Below are 24,713 nucleotides of genomic sequence, written 5' to 3'. Positions count from 1 at the left end.
ATTTGTTTGGGCTGCCAGCTCTCAAATAATGACAGGGAGACTTATTAATTATGGAAGCTTGGTTTTAGGCTTTTCCCCAACTAGATCTTATAACTTAAATTAACGTCTTCTTATTAATCTATGTTCCACTATGTGGCTCAGTTACCTCGCCTCTGTACTATATGTCCAATTTCAGTCTCTCGCTGATGTCTCTGCCTTTCCCCAGAGTTCCTCTCTCTCCCCAGAAACTCTATCTTCTCCTGTGTAGGTATTGGCCATTCAGCTCTATTAATAAATCAAAAGGCACCTTAGGCAGAGACACATCTTTACAGTGTATCAAAAGATTATCCCACAGCAGTACTCTACCACTCACCAGTTGTATCTTAAACCTGATCTTTCCCCCTCTATCATGGTTTTTATATCTCAGGCTGTCTCTGAGCTCACTGTGTAGCCCAAGACACACCTTGAACTTTTCTTACCTCTGTCTCCCAAGTGCTGAGGCTACAAGCTTTTGACAATACACCTGGCTCTTTTTCTATATATTTATGTACATATATCTGGGTGGGGTATGTGTACTTGGATATGAGTGCCCACAGAGGCCAGAAGAGAGCATTGGATCCCCTGTAGCTAGAGTTCCTAGAGGTTGTGAACTACCTGATATGGTTGTTGAGATTGGAACTACGACCTTTTGAAAGAGAAATGTTAAACCTTTCTCTAAGTCTCAGTTTCCATGTTCTTAATAATATTATGTTTTTATTTAAAAATAAAGGCAATAGCTTTATTTTATGTTCTTATTTTCAGATTTCAAAGGTATTAACAGCCCCAAAGAAGACAGTTTGGAAAATAAGCATAAGTAAAAACTAAAAATGTTACCCATTTTCTTGGGTGTTGCATGTCTATCCACTATTATTAATACACATTTTTATTATACCCTTGATATAGACTTGATTACACTTCCCCATGCAGTTAATACTTGTTTGTGATGTTTTATAATGTTTGGAGAGTAATTGATGTTCAATTCAAAAGGAAGATTATTAAGTAGAGATTTCCTGCCATCAAGGATCAGACTTGATTTATTGACATTTCCTGCATTTATTAGGTATATTATTATAGGTATATAGGAACACAGGAACATAGGTATAATATGAATCACAAGTATAACCATGACAGCTTATAGAAGAAAGTTTATTGGAGCTTCTGGCTTATCATGGCAGGGAGGCAAGCTGCACTCTTTGTGGCTGGAGCAGAAGCTGAGGGTTCAGGTCTTGAACTGCAGGCATGAAGCAGAGAGAACAAACTGTGAGTGGGGTGTGTCCTTAAGTTCTCAAAGCCCACCCCTTTGACACTTTGTCTGCAAGGCCAAACCTCCTAAGCTTTCCCAACAGTGTCAGCAGCTGAGTACTAAGCACTGAAATCTCCATGCCTGTGTCAGGCATTCTAATTGAAAGCACCACAGTTACTGCATTTGAAGTGTAGTATAGGCCTATGGTTGGAGGTTGTTATTATTATTTCTATTTTATTTAAATTGTTAAAATTCCTGTGCTACTTGCAGGTGCGGAGACAGCACATGGAAAGATGCCTTCACTTCTTGGTAGAAGAACTCAAAGTTGTGAGTCCTTTGGAAGCTCGGAATCGGATCTTTTTTGTTTCAGCCAAGGAAGTTCTCAACTCCCGAAAGCATAAAGCCCAGGGGATGCCAGAAGGTGGTATGTAGTAATTACAGTTTCCTTCTTAAATGCAAATGTAATTATAGCTAAATAGTAGCATGCTGGAAATACCTTGTTCCTTGCTATCTGTGTCTTCAGTAACCTGTGCTTACCTGTGGTACAGTAATATATGGTAAATGTTAAATCACATTGTCAAGAGTACTGTGGTGAGCTCTCTTACCATCCCAGACAACAGTAGGCTTCCTTTTGGTCAGTATATTCCAAACAGTACCCATCCAACTTATGAGCAGGTATGTTACTGCATGGATGTGCTGTAGAACCCTTATTATATTGAAGGATGGCCCAAATGGAATGAGCCTGCTATGCAGGCAATTTAGTCACACCTACTAGAAGTCACAAAATGCTTCCTTTAGGTGAAAAGCTGAAATGCTTGATTATTTAATAAAGTTTATTATGATTCTACAGTAAGAGAAAATCTGTGAAATTGTGAAAATGGAAAAAGAAATTTATGCTAATATACTATCATATCTCTAACTTCAAAAGATAGGGTTTCAGTGCATACTAAATGCTTACTTATGATTAAAAGGGCATAAACTGCGTGTGTGTAGACGATAAAACATAGTTTCCTGGTTAGGTTTCTGTCAATTTGACAGATGCTAGGATCATTTGGTAAGAGGAAACTTCAATTGAAACAATATCTCTATCAGATTGGCCTGTGCTCGTGTTTTGGTGCATTTTCTTGATTAGTGACAGAGAGGGCCAGTGCACTGTGGGCAGGGCCACCTCAGGCAGTGGTCCTGGGTTCTCTAAGAAAGCCAGTTGAGCAAGCCAGTCAGCAGCATTCTTCTTTGGCATCTACTGCCTTGAGTTCCTTCCCTGACTTGACTTCACGATGAACGGTGATGGGAACAAATAAGCTAAGTTTACTCCAAGTTATTTTTGATGATGGTGCTTTAACACAGCAATAGGAAGCAACCATCATGGCAATAGAAAGCAAACTAACACATGTAGTATAATAGAGAGTTTCATATTCTGGAGTTTACAGCAGCCATGAGGAGTCTTGGAACATGTGTTATGAGTAAGGGGAGATTGTTATTAGTAGATTTTAAAATATTTGCCCAAGTAAAGCATGAAGGCTCCCAAATGCAGCCTAAGATCTTCGGAAGCAGAAAAAGGAGGGCTGCCACGAGTTTAATGTAGCGCCGCTGCTTAACAAGATGATGTGTCACACAAGTAAAACAAAAAATACAATCAAACCTTTTATCTGCATTACAGGTGGGGCACTTGCGGAAGGATTTCAGGCAAGATTACAAGAGTTTCAGAATTTTGAACAAACTTTTGAGGTAGGAATTTAATTACTACTGGCTTATATACACATGGCACTGATCAGAGAGTGACTGTAATCTTCACTGTCTATCTTTGTCAATAACCTCTGCTGTTATTAAGTGTAGTCCTGACAACAGCAGTTGAAACAAGAAAGGCTTGAAGAAATGAAGGCCCTGCAGAAAGGATGACTTGTAAGAATTGAGAAAGATGTATTTTGTTTATGTGTTTATAAATGGAAAAGTGGTCTAGTATTGTTTATGTTGTACAGTGAATGGTTATTTCTTGTGTTCATATGTATAGAACAAGGACAAACAGTAATTACTGTTGGGATAGATGATGGTGGCCGGATAGTGGTGGGGCACACCTTTATTCCCAGCACTCAGGAGGCAGAGGCAGGTAGTTCAAGGCTAGCCTGATCTATATACTGAGTACCAGGACTACCAGAAATACAGAGACAGACAGACAGACACACACACACACACACACACACACAATCAAAATGAGGACTGTTTTTTATTTCTACAAAGAGTGTTGTGCCAAAGAAGAAGAGGAAGAAAAAACATTGAGATGCCATTGGACACAGGTACCTGATCTTCCCAGACATGATGTTCCAGTTAGCTAAGGTTAGCCTAGGAATGTGTGTATTTTCAAAGCTCCCAATTACAGTATGAAATATCACTTAAGGAATATCCTTATATTTGTACATGTGCATATACACATACACACAGCTTGTAGTGCTGTGCTGGGCAATGGTTCTTCTATTGCGCTCCAACCCCATGCCTTTTTTAAAAAAAATTATTAATTAGTATTCTCTCACATGCTCGCAATGTGTGTGATGGGTATCTGGGAGTGCTGATTTATCTGTCAGTCAGTGGACAACTTTACAGAATTGGTTTTTCTTTTCCACAAGGGTCCACAGAAATGGACTTGGGTTGTCAGGCTTCTCTGTCAAGCTCTTTTACCTGCTAAGCCATCTTGCTAGATGCTCCTGCCTCCCGAGTGTTGGGATAAAGGTGTGCACCACCACCACCCAGCCTAAATTAGTTTTTAAGTTTCCTTATTGATAGAGGAATTGTTAAATTGGTGTGTGTGTATGCGTGTGTGTGAACTCTATGGCTTTTATGTGCATTTTCTCTTTAGATTGAGATTAATTTATTTTTTCTTTGTGGGCTTTTGATTATTGTAGATAAAGCCTTTATCAAAATCATTTTTTAATGTTTTTCTAAAGATTTGTTTTTAATTGGTGGTGAGTGGGTGTGCTAGTACATTGTCCAAAGAGGCCAGAGGTGTGGGGTCTCCCTGGAGCTGGAGGGTGGTGTGAATCATCTGTCATGGGTACTGGGAATCAAATTGCTCTTAACTACTGAACTATCTTCCCATTCCCAAATCATCATCATAATCAGTTTATCTTTGCCATGGGATTCATTTTATGCAGTAGCTAAGTATTTTTAATCTACAGACACTGAGTTAAACAAGCCTTGAGCACCAACTGGAGTGAAAGTTTTACTTTTAAACTTGCACCTGCATGGTCTTACTGCAGGATTTCTTTGCACAGGTGTTTCACCTTTACCTATTCTTTATAGTGTTGGTGTATGAGGGAAGAAGTGCTTGTGCATGGGTTAAAGAGCATGCAATGCTGAGTAACTTTGAATTTGGGCTATGTTAGGTAGTAGTGCTGTCCTAGTGGTAAATATTGTAAATAAAATTGATTTGTAATTATTTAGGAAAATGCCACCACCCCCTTTCTTTCAAGACAGGGTTTCCCGTGTAAAACCCTGGCTGGCCTAGAACTTGTTATGTAGACCATGCTGTCCTTGAATGTCTCCTTTTTAAAAAGACAAGTATTGATGTGTCTTGTTTTGAGTCAAGGTCTTAATGTTAAGCTGGCCTTGAATGCTTGGGTCTCTGTGGTCCTCCCACCATAGCCTTCCAAGTCCTGGAGACTACAGGTATGACTGCCAAGCCTGGTATTGGTAGTGACATCATACAGGTTTGACATTTAAGGTACAGGAAGAAAGCTGGGTACATGGCTGCAGTCTGAGGTCCTTGGGAGGCTGAGGATGATTTCAGGGCCATCCTGGACAGTTCAGTGAGACTGTTTGTTTAAACAATGTGTGTGCAACACTAGTCCTAATAGATCTTAATGATAAAAGCCAGGAAATGCTAAGAGATCAGAGAGACAAAGGAGCAAATCCATAGCTACCTTACCTACCTAACTTCCCAACTGAAAAGAGACTGAGCTCCTGTCTCCTGCTGCCTTATCACTTCCTCTCTCCGTCCAGCCATGTCACTTCCTGTCTGTCTGTATAGACCATCAGACTCCTATGGTTGTTAGCTAGCTGCCATCTGATCTTCAGGCAAGCTTTATTTGTTAGAGTATAAACAACATATGACTGCATGTGTGCATGTATGTATAAACATAATGTGCACATCTCTAAGAATGGTACATCTAGGAAAGATAAGTTCATCCTGTCTTTCACTTTCAGTTTAAAACATACTGAGATAGCATTCTTGGGGGGTTTGTAATTATATATTATTAATGAGCTGACTTCTTTAGCTCTTAATAAGAAATCAGAAAACTCTGCTTTTCATTTTGGTTCTCAGTTTTTAAATTTGCAAGTCTATAGGCTGTTCTGACAAGATGGAATTGGTAGCAGTTTGGTCTGTTTTTTCACCTCTTCAAAGTTACAGAGTTGCTGACAGTGTAACTCTGCAAAGTATGCACTTGTGTGCTCCCTTGGGAAAGCAAACATGGGTTTGTTGAGGAGTATGTAAAGACTTTCTGGGGGTGCTCCTTCAGAGCCTGCAGATGACTGGAACCCCAGTGGGGATCCCCTTGGTGGAAAGCTTCTCTTCTTTGTGTTTGCTCACTGTCTCATGTTGAGTCAGTGCCTCGAGTGCCTGGCAGCCTGGAGTCCTCTTCACTCTGTCTAGTGCAGCTCTAACACTGTGCTGTCTTCTGTGCGCTGGGTCTTCATTACTGACATCTAGATCGACTTCATCGAGGAACATTTCTTTTCACTTTTTTTTCTCTTAAAATTATTTTTATACGTGTGTTATAATTTTGTGGAGATTGATTTGGCACATCTGTAAGGCAGTTACTAAAATAAAGTCACAGCTGAGTGGGATCATTTAAAAATCAGTAGCTGATAAGCCAGTTGCTCAGAGCTGGGTAATAGTTACTGTAGGTTCTAGTAGAGGAGGTCTCAGGTTCTCTGCTTCAGACTTAGAGAACAAGAATTGAAAACTTGTTGGTAGTAGAAGTTTAGGAAGAGTGATTGTGCATCATGAGAACAAGTACAGCTAGCTGATATGGGGGGAAGGAGTGGACTGTCCTTACAAGTGCTGACTAAATGATTGCCCCATGTCCTCTGCCTAAAAGAGGAATTTCCCCCATACCTCCAAAAAAATATTGAAGAAAGAGCTACACAGCAAAAGGTTGGACTTTTCCTGAGTGAAATGCACAGGTAATCTCCAGAGACAAACTTACAAAGTTGTGAGTAGCACGTTCAGTGAACATAGGACATACAGACATCCAGTATTAACACACAACTAGAGTATTGAAGCTTGGAAGCTGCCTATATGACAGAACACTAGCAAGCTTCAGGAAGTCATTACTCCAATTTGGTTTGTGTGTGGTATGTATGTACGTATGTACACACATACACACACACACACACACACACTTAAGAGTGATGGATTCATAGCAGCACAGGAGGATTGTATGGCCCAAATAGAAATAGAAAGGCAGAACATTTCCTGTAATCATTTTCTGCTTACTGACAGCTGATGCCATGTCTTGCATTGTTCAAAGACCACGTAGACTTTTTTTTTACTAGGTGCTTTGAGTAAAATTTTACTTTCTTGGAAGTAAAAATTATATGAGGTCAGTTGTTAACTTTTGATGATAAGTCATTTTAAAATGTATGACATTTATTACACATGTTAAATTGAAACAAAATTTTACTCATCAAATATGTCTATCAATATAAGTGATACATTCTAACATATGCTGGTTAAGAAAAACAAAGCACACTGTTGAATGTAGTAGCATGTGCCTGCCATGTTAGGGCCAGCCTGAGTTATAGAGTTCCTAGAGCCTGGGTAGTGTTTAAAACTCTGTATCTAAAAACAAACACAAAGAATCAAAAATAGTGATTAATACCTAATCATAGCACTTGGGAAAACTGAGACCGGAGGATTGTTCTGATTTGGAAGCCAGCATCAGTTAGAGAGTGAAACCTACTTCAATCTCTCTCTCTCTCTCTCTCTCTCTCTCTCTCTCTCTCTCTCTCTCTCTCTCTCTCTCTCTCTCTCTCAGAAGGGGGGGACGAGAAGGGAGGGGTTGGCTTGTTAGGAGACGCTAGCAGATTTAAGCTACAGCTGCCTTGAAGGGGAGATAGTCAAGCTGAGTGTCCTCCAGACCTGACACTGTGCTACAGCCTCATGGTCTTTGAGATAGCTGCAAGTGGTTTTCTATATATATTTAAAAATATTTACATGGTTAATGATGATTTTAACTGCTCATAGGCTAATCCTCATGTTATATAAGTCATCTTAAAATAAGAATTCTAAAAACAATACCAGGAAGAATTCTAACTCAGACTTTATTTGGTTATATATTACAAACATAGTTAAGACAAGGTAAATGGATGAAGTCAGGTAGGTAGTTCTCCTGGGACCATCTGTGACCCTGAGAAGAGTGCCATTTGTTAGTTTCTTTTTTTGTTGTTGTAATTATTCTGTAGTCAGCCCACTGCACATTACTGTGAGAGGATACACAAAAATATAAACTTGCTGTTACTTTTGATTTATTCCTTCAGTTTGCTTACTTTTTAAATTTTTGTAGTTTTAAGTTGTGTTTCATCATGCCATTTCCTTTAGTCCCATCTTTTCTTTTGGCTTTGGCTTAAGTTACACTCAGCAAGTTTTTGTGTTTGAATTCCTGAAAGTGTTTGGATGGAATTGCAGTAATGTGTTATGGCTTGGGCCCCTCGCAGGAGTGTATCTCGCAGTCAGCAGTGAAAACAAAGTTTGAACAGCACACTATCAGAGCTAAACAGATACTAGACACTGTGAAAAACATACTGGACTCAGTAAACGTGGCGGCAGCAGAGAAGAGGTAGGCACCCTTTATTATGGCCCAAATGTTACTTTCATTGTATCAGATCTTTAGGGCTGAGGTTTCAAATGGTACTAAGACCAGTTTTATGATTTTACTGGTGCCTCCTTGTGTGTGTGTGTTATGTTTGTATTTTTTAAATGAATATTTGAAGATGATTTATTAATTTTGTGACCTTCCCTGGGTGGCTGAGTATGAATTGTGACTTTAAAATGTTGAGTAGCTTCATGGGAGAGGAAGATGGATCTTCAAGCAGAATCATATGAAGAATTTCAAACCAGGTGATGCTGTTTACACTTATTTCACAGCCCTTCTTATGTAAACTTGAAATAGCATGTGAAGTTACTGAAGCAGTACAGCTTCTCCAGATGTGGCACATATCTGTAATCCCAGCCCTGGGGAGACTGAAGTGGGAAGAGCTTGGGATGAGGCCATCTTAGGCTACATGTCTTTGGGGGGGGGAGTATAAAACTTGACACACTTGGGAACAAAGAGCTAAGTGTTGTTGGGTATGATAAATATAATGATATCAAGGCCTAATGAACCTTAGCAAGCTTAACTTGGTTCAAGGAAGTGTAGAAAGCATCAAAGGTGAAGTAAAAATGGAGATGGTCTAGTCTAAAACTCATGGCACTCCTCATGCCTCACCCTCCCAAACACAGGGATTACAAGCTTCGTCCATTAAGTCTGGCTAAAACTGAAGGTCAGGGGCTTGTTTACAAGCCCTCTGTCACTGGCTTCTGCCCCAGCCCTTAAAACTGAAGTTTTGAAATTAGGTATTTTTACTAAGAAGACCCCACCCCAGTCTGTAATATCTCTGCCTGTTTCTTGGGTGTGATGTTTATTCAGCAACACTTATAAATGGTGGCAGCCAAGGTGGTACACCTGAGCCAGTCTCAGCCCTGGCAGTGTCTCTGCACAGTCTGTGTGCTGAATGTGTTGCTGCTGAAGCCCACTCCAGCTTGACTGCTCCCTGTGATGCACTCCAGATAATAAATAAATATAGTCTAATCGACTTCCCTCTTTTAAAACATTACATTGAACCAAACAATGGCACAAAAATGTGATTTGAGGACAGTGTCCTAGAAATTGATGCTGCTGATTTTCTTTAAAAGCTCTTAAGTCCTAGTTTTCCTGTCATCCAGGGGCCCCTTCTGCAGGGAATCCAACAGTGAATATTAGGGCTTTATGGGCCACACTGTCTCTTGTATGCTTACTCATTTATAAAGTGCCTTGATAACAGAAGGAGCTTTTGGCCTCACACTGTACTGTTTGTTTCTCTTGTTTATTAACTGAATCGCTGTTGAGTTCTTGTTTAATTGCTCATGTGGAGACTTAGACTCCTTACTGTTTTTTTTTTTTTAGGATGCAGCTAACTTGGGAGAGTAAAGGTCATTTATATTAAGCCAGCTACAATGAAGGACTTGCCAAGTGAAATGCAATTGTAGTCCTTTCAGACTTTTGAATACAAGATATTTTTCTTGTGTCATGTTAATTAATGGTTCCAGATATTTAAATGTATGGCCTTGCCTAATTAATTAATTACCTTAGGACTTTTAACATGCCCCAAATATTGATCACTCTTCATAATAAAATAGGGTTTATTCAATGGAAGAGAGGGAAGACCAGATTGATAGACTGGACTTTATTCGAAACCAGATGAACCTCTTAACATTGGATGTTAAGAAGAAAATCAAGGAAGTCACGGAGGAGGTGGCAAATAAGGTAACAGCAGCTCTGGTCACAGTTTTTGGAAGCAGCTGTATGTGTTAGTATTAAATGCTGTCTGCTTCTCACCGTAAATGAATATATGTTCCTCCATTTGATATTCTGAGCAGTTGGTAATCTATTTTAGTTTTTCTTGTTTGTTTATTTAAGGGATGTCTTGTTTTGCAGCCCTGGCTGGCTATGAATTACTTTAATTTTTAACTCTGAGTTTTTTTTTTTTTTTTTTTTTAATGTTTTCAGGTTTCTTGTGCAATGACAGATGAAATTTGTCGACTGTCTGTTTTGGTTGATGAGTTTTGTTCTGAGTTTCATCCTACCCCCAGTGTACTGAAAGTGTATAAGAGTGTAAGTTCAAGTTGTTGAACCATTTGTTCTGAGGCTGCTTTCCTGCTCTATACTCTATTCATATGTTTAGTGGCTCTACCATTCCACTGCATTCTTGTCAGACACTGTACAGATGATGAGAGCTCCCATGCTCTTGTAATAAATACAAACTGACTCACATGTAAAACTTCAGAGAGTGCAGTGGTCAAGCATGTGCTTAGCAACTGTGAAACTCTAGGTTCAATTGCCAGTACCCACCCAAAATAAGAGCATTTCAATAGTCTGTATAATATTACCTACTTTGTAATGAAAGAATTAACATGGACATTTACAATCACTATTGACAGGAATTAAATAAGCACATAGAAGATGGTATGGGAAGAAATCTGGCTGACCGGTGCACCAATGAAGTCAATGCCTCCATGCTTCAGTCTCAACAAGAAATTATTGGTAACATTCATGTCTATGGGGCCATATGTAACCTGCTTTCCCTCCCTCCATCCCTCTTTCCCCTCCCTCTGCCTTTCTCCCCACTTTTTCATAAAAGGCTGTTTTCATTTAGTTACATTGCCTGGAAGGTAAAAAAAACAAACAGACAAACAAAAATACATATGTGCTGTGTTTGTTAAAATAAATGTAATCTTTTTTCCAGAAAACTTGAAGCCATTACTCCCAGCTGGTATACAGACTCAACTTCATACACTAATCCCTTGCAAAAAGTTTGATCTCAGCTATGATCTAAATTGCCACAAGTTGTGTTCTGATTTTCAAGAGGACATTGTGTTTAGATTTTCCCTGGGCTGGTCTTCCCTTGTGCATCGATTTCTGGGCTCCTCAAATGCACAGAGAGTGCTGCTTGGGCTCTCCGAGCCGGTCTTTCAGGTATGTGTCTTAATCGTTGGCACTCTTACACTGCTCATGCAGATTTTTCTAATAAACTGGCTTACTCAAACCTGCCTATTTATGAGCTCATGTCTATCTTCTGAGTCGGGTTTTGTTTGCCGATTAATACTATGAATGCTGTAAATGGTTATGCATTCAGTTTTGAAACTTTTCTGTTTAGTTATTTGTTTACGTGTGTATGTTTCATTCAAAGGTTCCAGGGCCTCCTATTTGCCTCCCCCAGTACTCTACTGACCACTCTGTTCTCACATTCTGCCCCTCCAATTATTTAGTTCCCTTTGTTCCTAACAATTCTTCTCCTTGCATATCCCCAGGATACACATGATGCATGTACCTGTCGTGTCCAGGGCCAACAAATGAGAAAAGGCACCCAGTACTTGTCTTTTTCATATGGTTTATTCATGTAATGCAGTTCTCTCTAGTTTTACCATTTTCCTGCAATTGACAACCTAACATCATTCTTTATGATTAAAGAATTCCATTGCATGTATAAACTACATTTCCTCTTTATTTTTGTGGGGTGTAATCCTTTATTAGAAACTTTAAATGTTCTTGAGATGGAACATCAAATCTTCAATAAAGGCTTCTTATATGTGGCCTACATATAAAACTACATTTTTTTCTCTTTTTTTTTCTTTTTCTTTTTTTCTCTTTGTTTTGCTTCTCTATTGCTTTGGAGGCTGTCCTGGAACTCACTTTGTAGACCAGGCTGCCCTCGAACTTACAAAAACTACATTTTCTTAATATATTCCTTGCTGTTGGACATCAGTTTTGGTCTTATAACAGCTATTGTGAATAGTGCTTAATAGTTACTTATTCTGAAAATTCTGTGCGCGTGTGCCCTCATGTCGATGTGTACTTCAGGAGGAAATGGTAGGCCATATAGTAACTTGAGGGGAGCTTTTATTAGAGTTCTCTTTTCCTTTCTTCCTCCTCCTTCCCTTTCTTGCTCCCTCACTCCCTCCCCTTCCTTTCCTCCCTTCTTCCCCCCATTCTGTTTGGCCAGTATGTCTGGATGGGTGGGGAATGACCCTGAATGTATCACCTTCTTGCCTTTGCCTTCCAAGTTCTGGAAGTACAGGTGTGTGCCACCATGCCCTGCTATTTTAGGTATTTAGACAAGGTCCTACTTCGTAGCCCTGGCTGACCTCAGACTTCATGAACCTCCTCTCTCAGCCTTTTGAGCATTGGGACTACAGGTGAGCATCACACCTGGCATTTCTGTCTATTTTTCTGCAGATTTGCCAAATTATTTTCCAAAGTGGTCATATCGTTTTCATCCTACCAGCCAGCACTAGGAAAGCTCTAGTTTTCTAGGTGTACTTTGTACACTTGTTATTATCTGTCTTATCCTCATGAGTGTGATCTGATACCTTATCGTGGGTTTGATTTACATCTCCTTAATGACTGATTTTGAACACCTTTCCATATGCCTATTAAACAAGCCTTTTGTGTTTTTCTTTGTTGGGGGGAGTTGAGGCAGGGTTTGTCTGTGTAGCCCTGGCTGTCCTGTAACTCACTCTATAACCCAGGCTGGCTTTGAACCCTGAAATCCGCCTGCCTCTGCCTCCCAGGTCCTGGGATTAAAAGCGTGGGCTACCACTGGCCAGGTATAATCCTCTTTTGAGCAATATTTTTATTGGTGTTTTACTTGTACTAGTTGGTCACTTTTAAGTTTTAGGGATTCTTTCTGCTTCTACATGTAAATTTACTTTACAGATATGTGATATCCTAATATATATTTTTAAATATGTGGCTTATCCTTCATTCTTTGTGTTTTGAAATTCAAAAGATTGGTTTTGTTATGATGGTAGGTTTTTTGTTTTGTTTTGCTTTTTGACAAAGTTTCCAGGTTGGCCTGTGCAGGCCAGAGTGGCTTTGCTATGGCAGTCATCCTGCTAAACTCTGGAATTCTAGAAATGTAGGTATGAATCAGCACCCTGAAATGAATGGCTTTTATTTTCAGAATGCTTTATCAAAGTTTATTGAGTTATTGAGTGTCTTGGAGAGGATCAGATACAATGATGTGGCGGTCAGAGGGTAACTTGGTTCTCTCTCCACTGTGTGGGTTCTAAGGATCAAACTCAGTCAGGCTTGGCTAAAAGCACGTTAGCTACTCAGTCATCTCACTGGTCTCAGGGTTAATTTTCAAGTTTAACTTAACTGGTTCTTTTTGCTTGTTTTCATTTAATGTGTTGTGTTTTTAATGCTAGAAATTTGAGCTGGGGCATTGCATGTGCTAAGCACACAGTCTTACTATTATGCTATATCTTGGAACTCTTTTAAAAAAAAACATAATTCTGGGAGATGGAATTAGCTGGAGATTTGGCTAAGTTGTTAAGAGTGCTTACTGCTTTTTCACAGTTCTCAGCACCCACATTTAGGTATAACTTCCAGGATATCCAACACCTCTATCCTTGGGGTACACTGCGCATACACACACACACACACACACACACACACACACACACACACAGCTAACAATCAGAAAAGTTAATCTAAAAAGCAATAGTTTTAGCTAGGAAGTGGTGGTGCACACCTTTAATCCCAGCACTCAGGAGGCAGAGGCAGATGGAACCCTGAGTTTGAGGCTGGCCTGGTCTACAGAATGAATTTCAGGACAGGCTCCAATGCTATACAGAGAAACCTTCCCTGTCTAGAAAAACAAAACAAAATCCCAACAAAGTTTTAATTTCTATTGATATACTATTAAATTTATTGCTCTTTAGATCATTAGTTCACATCACATGTGAAGGTACTCATTGGTAATCTCAGCAGTCTGGTAGCTGAGGCTGGAAGATTTTGAGTTTGAGCTTCATGTTAGCCTACACAATTATGTCAGATGCAATCACAACCACTCCACCACCATACCACCCCCAAAAAAGAACATTTACTGTATTTTCTTAATGTATTTGTGTTCTGCTCATTATTTGGAATCTTTCCCCCTATAATTTGCTTTAATTTTTGAAAAGAAACAACCTTATAACTATGTAACTTGTTTTTTCTCCTAAATTCATCAGCTCCCTAGATCTCTAGCTTCAACTCCTACTGCTCCTCCTAATCCAGCAGCATCGGATAATGCAGCCCAGGAAGAGCTTATGATCACCTTGGTCACAGGATTGGCATCCCTCACTTCTCGAACCTCCATGGGCATCATTGTTGTTGGGGGTGTGGTAAGAAACAGTACTTTTAATACAGTTATCAACATATTCTCAGGAAATATCAAGCATCTGAAAATTAGTAGGTTATAAGTACTGACTAAGACCTGGGCAGTTGGTGGCACATGCCTTTAATCCTAGCATCCAGGAGGCAGAGGCAGAAGCAGATGAATTTAAGGCCCGCCTGATTTACAGAGTGAGTTCCCGGACAGCCAGAGCTACACAGAGAAACCCTGTCTTCAAAAACTACAACAATGAAAAGTAATGACTAAAATTTTACAGGTGTGACTTACTTTAAATACACTCACATGCATTCCCGCACCCCCCCACACACATATATACCCTTACCCCCCTACCTGTAATTTTAGGATGGCAGTCCTACCAGCTACTCACTTGGTTTCTGTTTACTGTTTCTTTGTTTTCCTTAGGGCAGTGCCTAGAGTCTTGCACATGTGAAGTAGGCACTATACCACTCATTCCTAGCCTTATCTGGCTTTTAATAATAAAATGGCCTATTTTCTCACCACAGCACACAAATAAGTGTTATTTTTATATTGGCATAACAAGAAAGAACAAGTGGGGATAGATAGGGTCATGATCCAAATTGGTGAATAGGTTACCTTTCTTTTGTGGGCTGGATTTGACACCAAACAAAATGTCCTGTTTGACTGTCTCTGAATATCAATTGGAGCTGTCTTAAGTATTAAAGATTATTAGTAAGTTGTGTTTAGTTTTTTTTGTTTGTTACAGCATGTATGTGCTGTTGTAATGTTTGAACATTCAACCTAAAATAACTTACTTTACTTGTGGTTTTTTGGGGATGGGGATAATATCAAGTTGGGTCTGGAGAGATGGTTAAGATGTGCTACACTTCCAGAGAACCCCTGTTTCGTTCCCAGCACCTATGGTAGCTCAACCATTTGTAATTTCAAAGTTAGGGGTTCTGATGCCATCCCCTGGCCTCCGGGCATTACACACACACCTGGCACACATTCATGCATGCAGGCAGAATACTCATACACATGAAAAATAAAAATAAAATCTTTATAAAGAGGAAGAAGTAGCTTGATTCAGCATATCAAGTTGTGGCAAGCTGTGAAATCCATCCTGATATTTATATTTTTTTCCTATCAGATTTCTTTATGAGGAAGGCATACACATTTTTAGAAGATGAATCAGAAGTCAGGTGTCCCCCCCCCCCCAATGGGTTTCTGTCTCACGGTGAGCTGTGACTTTATCTTGCAGATCTGGAAAACATTGGGCTGGAAACTCATCTCTGTGTCCCTAAGTTTGTATGGAGCTTTGTATCTTTATGAAAGGCTGACCTGGACCACCCGTGCTAAAGAAAGAGCATTTAAGCAACAGTTTGTGAACTATGCAACTGAAAAACTGCAGATGATTGTGAGCTTCACAAGTGCAAACTGCAGCTACCAAGTACAGCAGTAAGTAGGAAGGTGCAGCATACATAGATTCCATGAACACATACGTGTACAGTCCCTGAGCTCGCCTCTGCTGCCACTTTTCAGCTCTCCTCTCCCCATTCTCTAGTAGATTAGGTTCGAACATTTGGAAGTTGATGAGGACATTTAACAAATAGTTCTTTAGTAGACCTGTTCTAAGTTATGAGCCTATTAGGATGCTTGTGGTTCCTTCCATTATGAAAATTGAATTCTTAGCATTTATTAATTGGGCTCAATTGGACAGACTTCTGATATTTGTTTTTGTTTTGTTAAGACAGGGTCTCATTGAAACCTAGGCTGGCCTCTTAACTCATGGCTGTCCTTCTGCCTAAGCCCCATGAGTCCACTTTATGATTTATGATGAGTAAAATATGCTTTTTACTATCAAAGTACACACTTGAAGTGTGTAGTAACAGTATTGGTTTTTAGATTTCAAGAGAATTTTCTTGTAGGTCTGGGTCTACCCAGTTTCCCTTCCTTCCTTCGTTCCTTCCTTCCTTCCTTCCTTCCTTCCTTCCTTCTTCTCCCCTCCCTCCCTCCCTCCCGTCTTTCCTCCCTCCCTCCTGACTTCCCTCCCTCCTTCCTAAGTTGAGTAAGATTTCATGATGTAGCTCTGGCTGATCTTGAATTCACTCTGTAGACCAGGCTGGCCTTAAACTCACAGAGATCCTCCTGCCTCTGCTTCCTGAGTGCTGGGATTAAAGGAAAATGCTATCATACCTGTCATTGAAAAATACTTTGTTTTTGGGTTTATTTTATGGGTTTGAGTGTTATGCTAGCATATATGTCTGTTTACTGGTCTAAAGAGAATGGGAACTGGAAGAATGGAACCAATAAAGGGGTCAAACCTAAGTCTTATGCAGTAGTTGGGTTTAATCCAAGTATAGACAGTTTATAGTTGAAGGTTAAGAAGAGTCACATAGGTAAGGTGCACAATCACAAGGGCAAGCTGCATGCAGCAGAAACAAATAATAGCTGGTTGTGATGAATCATCTGAAGTAAACTCCCTCCTGTCTGCTACTCCTGGGATGGGCACAAAAATATATCCCAAGAACAGTTTCTCACACAATTCCATTAATGGACCATGTTCCAACATACGTCTATGTACCACATTTGTGCCTAATGTCCTTGGAGGTCAGAAGAGAGCATTAGATTCCCTGGAACTGGAGTCACAGATAGTTGTGAGCCACCATGTGGGTGCCAGGAACCAAACCCAGGTCCTCTTCAAGAGCAACAGTTATTCTTAACCACAGAGCCCTCTCCAAACCCAGTTTCTGCTCTTATAACAATTAAATATTAGCAAAAATGTATTGAATTCCCTTTAAACCAAGGTACAGTGTTCTATATTTAATGTATTTGAGACAGATAAATAGCCCCAGAGGATCAGATGTTAACAGAATGAAAAATGCTTCATGTGTCATAGTGGGATTTGGTAGGATAAAGACAAGTCAATTTAAACAGGCCAGGAGATGGATGATAGTGTATGTGTTAGATAATTATGTCTGAGGTGCACACTGAATAGACATACTCCTGGGTAAAATACTAACACTGTTCTTCAGAGTCACTGTCCTTAGCACTCAGACTGGATGTGACCTTTGCTTCTGGTAATACCATATTTCTCAGTGATTTAACTCACAAAAGGTTCCCCCCCCCGGGGGGTGCTTAACAGTTTTTGTTTTTATTGATCAGAGAACAGTAAGTACATTATGCTTCTGACAGGGTGTTGGTGGCACATGCCTTTAGTCCCAGTAGGCAGAAGCAGGTGGATTGCTGTGAGTTCAAGGCCAGCCTGGTCTAAAAGAGATAGTTCCAGGACAGGCTCCAAAGCAATACAGAGACACCCTGTCTGGAAATCCCCATCTCCTGAGTTGTTGTCTCCTGGGTGTGTGTATTCTGTTGTTTTCTTGAGAATTTCCCATGTGCATACTGTATTCATATCATTTTCACCCTTCCTCACTCCTCCAACTCCTCCCATGTCCCCCAGGTTCATGAAATCTTTCGCCAATTATTGTTTTACACACACGCCCCTTCCTGAGCCCTTCTAGTATTGTTTGTATGTTTTAGTATTCTTATGTATGTTTTTAGGGCTAACTACATGATCTCTTTCCCCTCCTGACAGCCATTAATTGCCTGTAGCTCTTGATGTAGGGATGAGGCCCTGTGTGTTTTGCCCATCTGCATTGCTGTGTCATCTAGTTACTCTCACTAAGCATGTCTTGTTTGGGTGATCCAGCTGTTGAAATTTGATGGGTGTAGCTTCCATGTCCTATCTTGGCAGCAGATGTCAGGGGCCTGTGGCCTCCTCTGTAGCGGGACACCCTGAGCCATAATTTTGGAGGTTGCATTCTAGCTATATCATTCAGGGCAGACACCCTGAAATAGGAATTGTAATAGGAGTAGTCTCCATCTGTTGCAGTTTCCCTGATGGGAGTCTGAGAGCAGCACTTGCCTGTGGATGTAAGGGTACGTTTTAAGAATAGTTAGAAATTATACTAGTTTGGGAAAGCAGTATTCTCTTCTAGTCTTCTAGAGTCCTTGACTTTTATAGCCACTAGGAGTTGGCTAGGTTTACAGTACTAGCCTTCCAGTGAGCAGTCCTTTAATCCAATTAGACAGTATACAACACTACTGGAGATACCTTGGTGAGTGAGTTATTGTTGTGGGCTGTAGGCTTTATAGCACTTTTGGCATTTTGTCTCCTTTGTTTTCATAACCCCTTGGAAGCAGTAGCCCAATCTTCCGAGCATGTTATCTTGAGGCAAAGTAAAGGAGCCTTAAGTTACACTAGGTTGACAAGTACCATGCTGGCCTACTGGCTTAACTGTTATTAAAATAGTTTTCTTCTTTAGCTATGCATAGTGGTGCACACCTTTAGTCCCAGCACTCCAAAGACAGAGGCAGGTAGATCTCTGAGTTCAAGGCCAGCTAGGACTTTCTAAGGAAATCCTGTTTCATAAAACAAATGACAAGTTTTTTTTTAATATTTTTTTTCTTTTAGAGAAATGGCTACCACTTTTGCTCGACTTTGCCAACAAGTTGATGTAACTCAGAAAAATCTGGAAGAAGAAATTACTAGATTATCCAAAGAAATAGATCAGCTGGAGAAAATACAAAACAACTCGAAACTCTTAAGGTAAACTTTTTCCCTCTCAATAACATGAATATCTAATTTCATCACACATCCAAAATGCAATTAAATGAAGTCACTAAAGCTTTTGTAATAGAACTTTTTAATTAACTTTCTTTGTTGCTTTAAATTAAGAGTTTCCATATTTGGGGCTGGAGAAATGGCTCAGCAAGAGCACTTGTTGCTTTTGTAGAGAACCCTACTCAGGGTTGGTTCCCAGCACCCATGTGGACTTCATAAAACTGGAAACTGTATATAGCAAGGGATACCTAGAAGCTACCTGTAACTCTAGTTCCAAGAGATTCCAAGCCCTCTTTGGCTTCTTTCAGCATCAGGCATGCAAGTGGTGCATATATATACATGTAGGCAAAACACACATAAAATAAAAATAAATCTAAAAGACATTGGCTGTCCATATTTATTTCCTTATGCTTTGGGATTTCAATGAAAGCCAGTTGCAACAGGAGAGTTCATCTGAATTAAAAGGAATTTAAAGGGCTTCTACTTTATGTTAGGCTAGTATAATTCTCTTTTAGAACAGTTCAATAATTTAAAATGACAGTTGGGCACTGTGACAAAAAACCTGTGTGCCTAGCACACAGGGATAGATTAAAGTTATCCTCAGGTACATGGCAAGTTCAAGATCAGCTTGAGCCATGAGGCCTTACTTTAAAAAACAAAAAACAATAGTACCCAAACCAAACAAACAACATCCCAAAACATAACCTGTTCTTTCTGAGGTCTGAGGAGACTTGGGTTTGAACCAGTTAATATACAGGTATCCTGATAAATTGGACTTCTGCATTGTTAGGATTTATTATGGGTCCTTAGGAGATAGGAGTGGAAGTGTCACCATCAGGTCTAACTTAGCAGTTGTTATTCTTACTTCCTTAATCACGAGCTGCTTGCCAGCATGACTTGGAGTAGTGTTAGGCATTGTCTGAGCAACGCCACTGACTGTGGGCTTGCACTACAAATACATAGCTCTACATCAAAGAGCAGCTTTGTGTCCAGGTTCTGCAGACTGGAGGACTGTCTCATGGCCTGAGTTTTGGGGGCATATGTAATTAGTCAAATAAACATGTTGTGCCAACACACTGCTCATTGTTAGTCATAGAGCCTTTGCAAGGGTGCAGTGCAGTGCAGTACTCAGGTGTTAGTTTCCATGAATTCTACTGTTTGCATTGCCTGTGTGTTCACATGCCAAGCCAGTTTCTAGCCTAGCAAGGCATGGCTGGTTGGAATCACAATTACCAACTTAGGCTCAGCTATCCTGTCCAGTGTTTCAGGAGTGTTACCTGAAGAAATATATTTACTGGCATATATACATTTCACTTCTGTGACCTTAGTCATGTTTTCACAAACGACAGAACAACTCCCTTCTCTCCAAATAGTCTCTTCTCCGTGAGTACGTGCCCTACCTACATGGTATGAGAATGTGCTGCATAGATCTGTGGCTGGTAATTCAGTCAGGGCTTTCTCCCATAGGCAATTGATACCAAGTATGATTCTAATGTGCTCTTTGCCAGCTTCTTTGCGTGTGGAGTATGAGTCATTCAGTATTTTACACTTTATAGTTATGATCGTGACTTTAGATGTAACTGCCATTTAAGCTATTAGGCTGTTTTGATATTGAAGTTTGCCATTCTTTTTGGTTTTTCGAGACTGGGTTTCTCTGTGTAGCTTTGGAGCCTGTCCTGGAACTAGCTCTGTAGACCAGGCTGTCCTCGAACTCACAGAGATCCACCTGCCTCTGCCTCCCAAATGCTGGGACTAAAAGTGTGCACCACCAATGCCCAGCTGAAGTCCACCATTCTCTAGTATCACTGCTCTAAACCTGAGGTGTTCACTGTGAGCGTGACAGGAACACACATGGTTAACAGTCATATATGAGTTTCAGTAAGGATGGCCACAGCTTCTTAGAGGGACTGTTTCTAAGCTTGGATAGAATGATTTTTATCATTGACTGTTAGGATAATTAGGTTGGTGTTTTATTCATTGTGTTTTAATTAGAAATAAAGCTGTTCAACTTGAAAGTGAGCTGGAGAACTTTTCAAAGCAGTTTCTACCCTCAAGCAATGAAGAATCCTAACAACAAAGGCTGCTGTGGCGATCACATTGTAGAAGGAAGCGGACTTGGAAGACTAGTTTTATGAAATGACCTCAGTATGAATTACTAACTTTGAATATCGATGCCTTGCCGACTGTGGTAATGACCTGTCTCAAGGGGGTTCGCACTTTTTGAAGTGAGGCGATGCGTCATTAGCTGTAGTTTGGAGTAAAGACTGAACTGTTTGGATTGAATGATGGATTTCTTTAGAAACACTGGAACCCACTGTGTAACACCTGAGGGTGGGTCCTGCAGCTCTTAACCAGGGCTTTGGTCTTTGATTCTGAGTAACTGCTTCCTGGCATCCAGGAGTTAGAGATCTTTTCATCTTCCTTCACTAGTTCTTGATGCCTTCTTTAATGGGAATATTGAATTTGTTTATAAGCTGATTTGTTCAAACAAGGGAGCGTGGGCTGCTCCTGGGTGTTCTACAGTCACTTTGCCCTCACAGCAAAGATGTAACCACTACTAAACACGGTTTTTACCCTTTCTTTTATTCCCATTAAAATGGATGTGAAATAGTAGAAAGGCCTGTCATTAAGAGTCATGCATGAAGTGTCTGTCTCTTTAGAAACATTTGCAGCCTTGAGTTCAGCAAGGTGAGTTTTTCTGCCTAAATGTGAGGTGGAAGGTCTGCAGGGATGGCCAGAGGGGGACACAGGAGGTGTATATGGTATGTGCTGACATGACAGTGGAGACAGGACTATGACAGATGTATCCTTAAGAATCTCTCTCACACATTGGAAGCTCTGAGTTTAATTACATGAGTTTCCTTAGGCTCCACTAAAAATTATCACTCTGTGTTAGTGAACGGTATTATGTGTGCCTCTCTATTAAAGCCTGATTGACAGTGTGTATGAGAACACTTTTAAATGGCAAGGCAGAATTGTGTCTCTGACCTGACTCTGAAAGGTAAAGTGCTAACCTGTGAGTATTTCCTGGATGTCACTGCACTCCACTGATCCACCCACCTCTGGCTCCTGAGTGATAGGATTAAAGGCACGCACCACCGTACCTGGCCCTAGATATACCTTTTATTTTTAAGATATTTGAAGAATGTTACAGTATTTTATATACCATTATTTAGACCATATAAAGGTTTCAGACTTACGTTTTAGTCAAATTGGATTTTGGGCTCAATATTCAAATTTAAACATGCGTGACTACCTTTTGCTATTATTGCTGATTTTTCACCTCCTCCCTCTCAAATGGTACAGTCAACCATGTGGAATTAGGTGAAAAACTACTATCTGAAATTGAGGTCTGCTAACCTAAGTTACAAAGTTACACAGAGCACTTTAAATTCTAGCCACATAATTAGTGTGTTACAGTGTAGTTCTCTGGGTTATCCCTGGGTCATCAACATTCCTTTTAAACTTTCAGTGCAAATTCTCAAGATTCAACACAGAGGTATGAAATCCTGCAGGTGGTTCCATTCATTTAACGCAGAAGTCTGTGAACCAGTTCATAGTACAAGATACTTTCCATCACTAGTTAGGAATATAGCTCCTGGCTGACCAGGTCATGGCTGTTGAGAACAGTGTTGAAAAACTGGGAGTCAGCTCCTCTACCATGCAAGAGTGTACCTGTGCTAGCTGGGCTCCAGCATCACACAGAATGTAATCACAACTGTTACTGCTCGGTAACTACGTACATACTTGATTTCCTGTGTATGTTTACAGAATTTATAAACTTTGTATGATCTTAACTTTCTACAAAACATTTTTTTATAAGTATGCAAGCTTACAAGATGAAAATAAACCTATTTGTCTATTAGTTGATAAATGCAGCATTTATCTCAAAACTAGTGACTTTCATTATCAGCTCCCAGTCATTTTCATGGTAGTCATATGAGTTCTCTCACATTTGAGGCCCTGTTTACTGCACTGTTATAATTTACTTCCTTTGGCCAGTCACCATGTGAGATCCCTGGTTTACCACTGTTGGGCCACTTGAGAGGTTTTCCATGGGAAACATGTAGCTGTTAAGTACTGAGCTAGCAAGACTGCCTGAATAGATATAACCAACACAAACCTTTGTTCTTGTTGAGACAAGGTTTCTCTGTAACAGCCCTGGCTGTCCTGGAACTAGCTTTGTAGACCAGGCTGCCCTTGCCTCCTGAGTGCTGGGATTAAAGGTGTGTGCCAACATGCCCTGACTTTTGTTTGTATTGGTAACTAATTCAAACTCTTCTTGTTAATCTTGAAATTGTAATAAGACAATACAAACATTGAATAGATTTCTCAATTTTAAAAATGAAGCTAAATTATCCCAAGCAACAGGAAAAGCATGGATGTTTCTTTTGAGACAGGATCTTACCATGTAGCCCAAGCTGTCCTCATATTTGGGATTTTCCTGCATCTATCCCCCAAGTACTAGAATTACAGACCTGCTCTTGTGCTGACTAAGGGAAAGACTGACCAACTCGTGAATGAGAAATCTGGTTTTAATAATAAACTAAAAGCTAGCTTTGGGTTGGTGACACCTTTTTTTTTTTTTTTTTAAGATCAAGACCGGTATTTAAACAAAGGAAGTAGAGCTAACCATGGAAGTACTAGAGTTTAGTTCTGGGGCTTAATTTTTAAAATCTTACTAAAATTTGATTTAAAACACAGTACAACAAACGATGATGAAAAGCACTTTATTGGTTATAGATTACAGAATCAGCTCACTACAACAGTATTTTATAATCAGCTGTACAAATTAGGAGTGAATCACTGTTCTATCTCAGAATACTGTCAAGTCATGGCACAAGTCCTCTGCTTGTATGGTCAAGCTTTAGACATGGCTGACATTCCTAGTCAATTGGTTTCATGTGTTGAAAATATTTGAGGGCATTTCTAAGGTGCCTTAGAGGAAAATACTCAAACCAACTGTGTGGGCTATCTCATGGCTGTTTGATGAGAAAATGACAGGCTAGAGCACCGTTGTGTAAGGACAAAAAGGCCTGGACAACCTACAGCTGTGCCATTGAAGTCCTAGTTAAGGGCTATGCCATGGAAGATTTCATACTAGTTGAAACAAGTTTTTTCTTTATTACGCTACATTCTCATACCTCCTCCACAAAATCAGCCATTGGGTTTAAGAAGAATAAAAAGAACTGTTAGAAAACTATCAACATGGAAAACATTTCCTAAATGCAAGATGTTCCATCAGTCTGTGGCTAAAGATGGATGTTGACTTAGACATCATGTGAGCACCTGTTGTAGCCAGTGAAGAGCAGAATGTTTCACATTCCACAGCATCCAATTTAAGATTATCTCTGTAAAATGACAGACTCACCTGTGGGTGGCTTTCAAAAACAGGAGCCTAAACATCACTTTAAACCATGCTTTCCACAGTGGCCAGAGAGAAAACATGAACTCAGTACTTAAGTATTTTTGCAGCTTGGGGTGGTCTGTAGATTCTAAAAGAATATTCCTTGATTGAAATGACTGCAGGTCCATCTGGGGGAGTGCCTTTTCAGTTCTTCTAGGCTAGTTGGTCAACAGTTCAACCAAAATCCAAGATGTTCATAGTCACATAATTTCCCTGAATAGTTCCACTTCTAAAATAAAGTCTTAGTTTTACTACTAAATCTAAGACCTCAACAGGGTTAGAGAGTACTTTTCAGCAATAGAACAATCCTTTTTTATGGTGTTTTAAGGTATGAATTCTTCTTTTAAAAAGGATTTATTATGAATTATGTGTGTGCAGGTACCTGAGGAGGCCAGAAGAGGGCTTTGGATCCCTTGAAGTTACAGGCAATTGTTAGCCACCTGAATTGGGAACTGAACTCAGCCCTCTGTGAGAACAGCAAGCAGTTAACT

At 40.0% G+C, this 24,713-nt stretch overlaps 1 protein-coding gene across 2 annotated transcripts in view; it reads left to right on the top strand.

The window, feature by feature from the left end:
• The window catches only part of Mfn1 (mitofusin 1), a 39,740-nt gene extending 18,308 nt beyond the window's left edge, over window positions 1-21,432 (top strand). The window contains exons 8-18 of one of the 2 annotated variants that reach the window (XM_051185835.1): window positions 1,532-1,685; window positions 2,922-2,989; window positions 7,973-8,094; window positions 9,693-9,819; window positions 10,063-10,167; window positions 10,494-10,596; window positions 10,799-11,028; window positions 14,070-14,222; window positions 15,453-15,649; window positions 18,666-18,800; window positions 20,808-21,432. In XM_051185835.1, the coding sequence (XP_051041792.1) occupies window positions 1,532-1,685; window positions 2,922-2,989; window positions 7,973-8,094; window positions 9,693-9,819; window positions 10,063-10,167; window positions 10,494-10,596; window positions 10,799-11,028; window positions 14,070-14,222; window positions 15,453-15,649; window positions 18,666-18,800; window positions 20,808-20,886 (1,473 nt within the window). In that variant the 3' untranslated portion in view covers window positions 20,887-21,432. The remainder of the gene's footprint in view (window positions 1-1,531; window positions 1,686-2,921; window positions 2,990-7,972; window positions 8,095-9,692; window positions 9,820-10,062; window positions 10,168-10,493; window positions 10,597-10,798; window positions 11,029-14,069; window positions 14,223-15,452; window positions 15,650-18,665; window positions 18,801-20,807) is intronic. The other variant, XM_051185836.1, reaches the window with a different exon arrangement.
• The last annotated feature ends 3,281 nt before the right edge of the window (window positions 21,433-24,713 follow it).

The sequence above is a fragment of the Phodopus roborovskii genome, unplaced genomic scaffold (assembly GCF_943737965.1).
Source record: "Phodopus roborovskii unplaced genomic scaffold, PHOROB, whole genome shotgun sequence".
NCBI lineage: Eukaryota > Metazoa > Chordata > Mammalia > Rodentia > Cricetidae > Phodopus > Phodopus roborovskii.
This window is presented reverse-complemented; position numbering and strand designations above follow the sequence as displayed.